Genomic DNA, 3,967 nt, shown 5'->3' with positions numbered 1-3,967 from the left:
CTCATTGTGTCATACGGATTACTGTTAATTTATTATGCTGATCTGTTCTGTACGACATCTATTGCACGTCTGTCCGTCCTGGAAGAGGGATCCCTCCTCAGTTGCTCTTCCTGAGGTTTCTACCGTTTTTTTCCCCCGTTTTTTGACTGCACTGTGACTGTATTGTAACTGCACTGCGACTGCACTGTGACTGTATTGTAACTGCACTGCACTGTGACTGCACTGTGACTGTATTGTAACTGCACTGTGACTGCACTGTAACTGTATTGTAACTGCACTGCGACTGCACCCACACTGTAACTGCACTACAACTGCACCTGCACTGTGACTGCACTGCGACTGCACTGCAACTGCACCATGACTGTATTGTAACTGCACTGCGACTGCACTGCAACTGCACCTGCACCTGCACCGTGACTGCACTGTAACTGTAACTGCACCTGCACTGCAACTGCACTGCACCTGCACCTGCACCGTGACTGCACTGTAACTGTAACTGCACCTGCACTGCACCTGCACTGTGACTGCACTGTAACTGCACCTGCACTGTGACTGCACTGCACTGTAACTGCACTGCGACTGCGCCCGCACTGTAACTGCACTGCAACTGCACCTGCACTGCGACTGCACTGCAACTGCACCATGACTGTATTGTAACTGCACTGCGACTGCACTGCAACTGCACTGTGACTGCACTGTGACTGCACTGTAACTGCACCTGCACTGCAACTGCACCGTGACTGTATTGTAACTGCACTGCGACTGCACCGCAACTGCACCTGCACTGTAACTGCACTGTAACTGCACCTGCACTGTGACTGCACTGTACTGTAACTGCACCTGCACTGTGACTGCACCATGACTGTATTGCAACTGCACCTGCACTGTGACTGCACCTGCACTGTGACTGCACTGCAACTGCATCTGCACTGCAACTGCAACTGCACTGTGACTGCAACTGCAACTGCACCTGCACTGCAACTGCACTGCACTGTAACTGCACTGCAACTGCACTTGCACTGCAACTGCACCTGCACTGCGACTGCACCTGCACTGTGACTGCACTGTGCACACTAACTGATTCATTCACACCCCCACAGGATAAGATAAGTAGCTTTGTTTAAATGATCATTTGTCTGTCTGTCCCTCTCTCTGTCTGTCTGTCCCTCTGTCTCTCTGTCTGTCTGTCTTTCCTTATAAGGCAAGGCAAGGCAAGTTTATTTGTATCGCACAATTCAACACAAGGTAATTCAAAGNATAAAATACAGTAACATAAAATAAAAACAGGCTCAATACATTGCATCTAAGAGCACTGCATAGAACATTTGTATAGCTGCCTAAGCTATACGTCCAAGGGTCCAGGCCGTGATGGCCTTTATCACTCCTGCGACTCCTTGCCACCAAAAAGTGCTCTTAGACAACATTTTAGTTTAATTTCAAAAACCGGCTCTGTCAGAGATTTCAGTTAGAATCTCTTGTCCCTGGCTCTGAACCATCTTGAATTTTGTTGGTCGGGTCTGTTTTTTAATGAGTGTATAGGACGTCTCCCTTAATAATACACCCAATGTGCGCCCACTATTTGCTCTTGAGTCCTTCACTCAGAGTCTTACCGTCCCGCCGGACACAGGTTCCACACACTGGTCTTATTCAGATTGTAATGAACTCTAAAGATCCATCACAGGACGTCTCCCTTCTAGTTCTGAATTCACAGCATGCTCCCCAGTGTCGAGTCACAGCAGTAGCTGACTCAGACTTCCCGATCACCCCCCGCAGGGATGCCGACAGCCCAACCTATGGTTGGGTCTGTTTTTAATGAGTGATTATCACAATAATACACCCAGTGCGCGCCCACTATGTGCTCTTGAGTCCTTCACTCAGAGTCTTACCGTCCCGCCGGACACAGGTTCCACACACTGGTCTTATTCAGATCGTAATGAACTCTAAAGATCCATCACAGGACGTCTCCCTTCTAGATCTGAATTCACAGCATGCTCCCCAGTGTCGAGTCACAGCAGTAGCTGACTCAGACTTCCAGGTCACCCCCTGCAGGGATGACGACAGCCCAACCTCTTAATTCCTTAGACTCTGAAACCTCTCCTATTGAAGATTTCAGCCCAGACTCAGTCCTCAGCCCTGAAATCTCTGACATTTGCAGCCGATTTAACAATAAACCCAAATAGAATAGTCAGGATAAGAATAATAAGAATAATAAAAGAATAATAATAAAAGGCATAAATCAGCAGTGTGTAGTTAAAAAGTACGAGCAGTAGAATACAGCAGGTAAGTATTTAATCTAAAAGTATGCTTCAGTAAACAATAGTGTTTTTAGCCCTGATTTAAAGGAGCTGACAGTTTGAGCAGACCTCAGATCTACAGGAAGTTTGTTCCACATAAGACATCCTTCTTTGTCCCAGCTGTCATCAGTACCCTGAACTCAACACAGTGACTGATGAATTTTAGACTCTGATCTGATCTGATGTCTTTAATGTCTCTTTCTGTCTTTATATTATGTTGTCTTTTACGTCTGCTGAGCTGAGGACAAGTGTCTATCCCTGGAGGACAGTTAAGATTTATTCTATATTAACTATATATTAACTATAGTCATATTGATCTGTGCAGACTGACTTTAACCTGTGAAAACAAGAATTACTGCTCATGTTTAAATGTTACGTGTGTGTGTGTGTGTGTGTGTGTGTGTGTGTGTGTGTGTGTCACTGACCCTTTCACGCACACACTCACCGTCAGTTCGGAGGCCTGGACCGTCGGTACCGGGATCACCGGGACTCTCCTCAGAAGCTCCGGCAGAGTCCCGGCTCCGTCCTCCTCCTCCTGCCGGCCTCTGACGCTCAGCAGGCGGGTCACTGAAGCTCCGAGTCCCGCTCCGAGCAACAAGGTCGTTCCGGTCCTCCACCACCGCCTCATGCTGCTGTTCAGCCGCCAGTGACGCGCTCTGATAACGTCACTTCAGTCGTACTGTGAGATGTTCACTGTCATCACGTAAAGTCCGTCATCCTCTGACACACAGGTCTCAGACTGTTTGACTCGTTACCATGGAAACATCGGAGCGACGGTTGCAGTCACCGTGACTGTTGTCATGTTGTGTCTGTTGATCAGAGGATATAAGCCCAACGTGTACAGTGCTGTGTCACACTGTGTCATATACAGGATGATCACAGAGCTGTGACTGGCTTTAGTTCATCACTTTTTATGTTGTTCTCTGCTCTGTATATCTAATACTACAAAGCGCCCACTACAGGACAGCTGCAGTAACATTGTAATCTGATTACTCTCTACAGTCTGTGTCTTGTGTCTTACGTCTCTGTATCATGATGGTGAATATTGTGTCTGACCCACAGGATTTAAGTCCAGTTTTAATATTCTACAGTAACTTATTTACACACGAGTTTTAATTTTTAGTCAGCTAATGGAAGAATAAAAAAACAACATCATGTCTGTGCTGCAGTGAATTGTGGGTAATGAAATCAGTGGAGTCTGCAAAAAGGCCTCTGTTGGTCCCTGTGGACTGATGAACTGTAGATCTGGATCCTCAGAATTCTCAGACTTCCTGTGAACGCTCCTGCAAAGTGTGGTGATGTCTGAACATTTGGATTCAACCAGAATATGTGCATATGTATGTATATATGTGTATATGTATGTATGTATGTATGTATGTATGTATGTGTATATGTATATGTATATATGTGTATATGTATATGTATATATGTGTATATGTATGTATGTATGTGTATATGTATATATGTATATATGTGTATATGTATGTATACAGTATATGTGTATATGTATATATGTATTTATGTATATATGTATATGTATGTATGTATGTATGTATATATGTGTGTATGTATTTATGTATATATGTATATGTATGTATGTATGTATGTATATATGTGTATATGTGTATATGTATATATATGTGTATATGTATATGTATGTATATATGTGTATG

At 44.5% G+C, this 3,967-nt stretch overlaps 1 protein-coding gene across 1 annotated transcript in view; it reads right to left on the bottom strand.

Annotated features, from left to right (window-relative positions):
* endog (endonuclease G) overlaps positions 1 to 2,959 on the bottom strand; it is a 6,415-nt gene extending 3,456 nt beyond the window's left edge. Inside the window, exon 1 of the mRNA XM_050050682.1 lies at positions 2,740 to 2,959. Coding sequence (XP_049906639.1) covers positions 2,740 to 2,922 — 183 coding nt within the window. The 5' untranslated portion in view covers positions 2,923 to 2,959. The remainder of the gene's footprint in view (positions 1 to 2,739) is intronic.
* Between the last annotated feature and the right edge of the window lie 1,008 nt (positions 2,960 to 3,967).

Source organism: Epinephelus moara, chromosome 8 (genome assembly GCF_006386435.1).
Source record: "Epinephelus moara isolate mb chromosome 8, YSFRI_EMoa_1.0, whole genome shotgun sequence".
NCBI lineage: Eukaryota > Metazoa > Chordata > Actinopteri > Perciformes > Serranidae > Epinephelus > Epinephelus moara.
The sequence above is the reverse complement of the archived record's forward strand: the minus strand, read 5'-3'. Positions and strand labels throughout refer to the sequence as shown.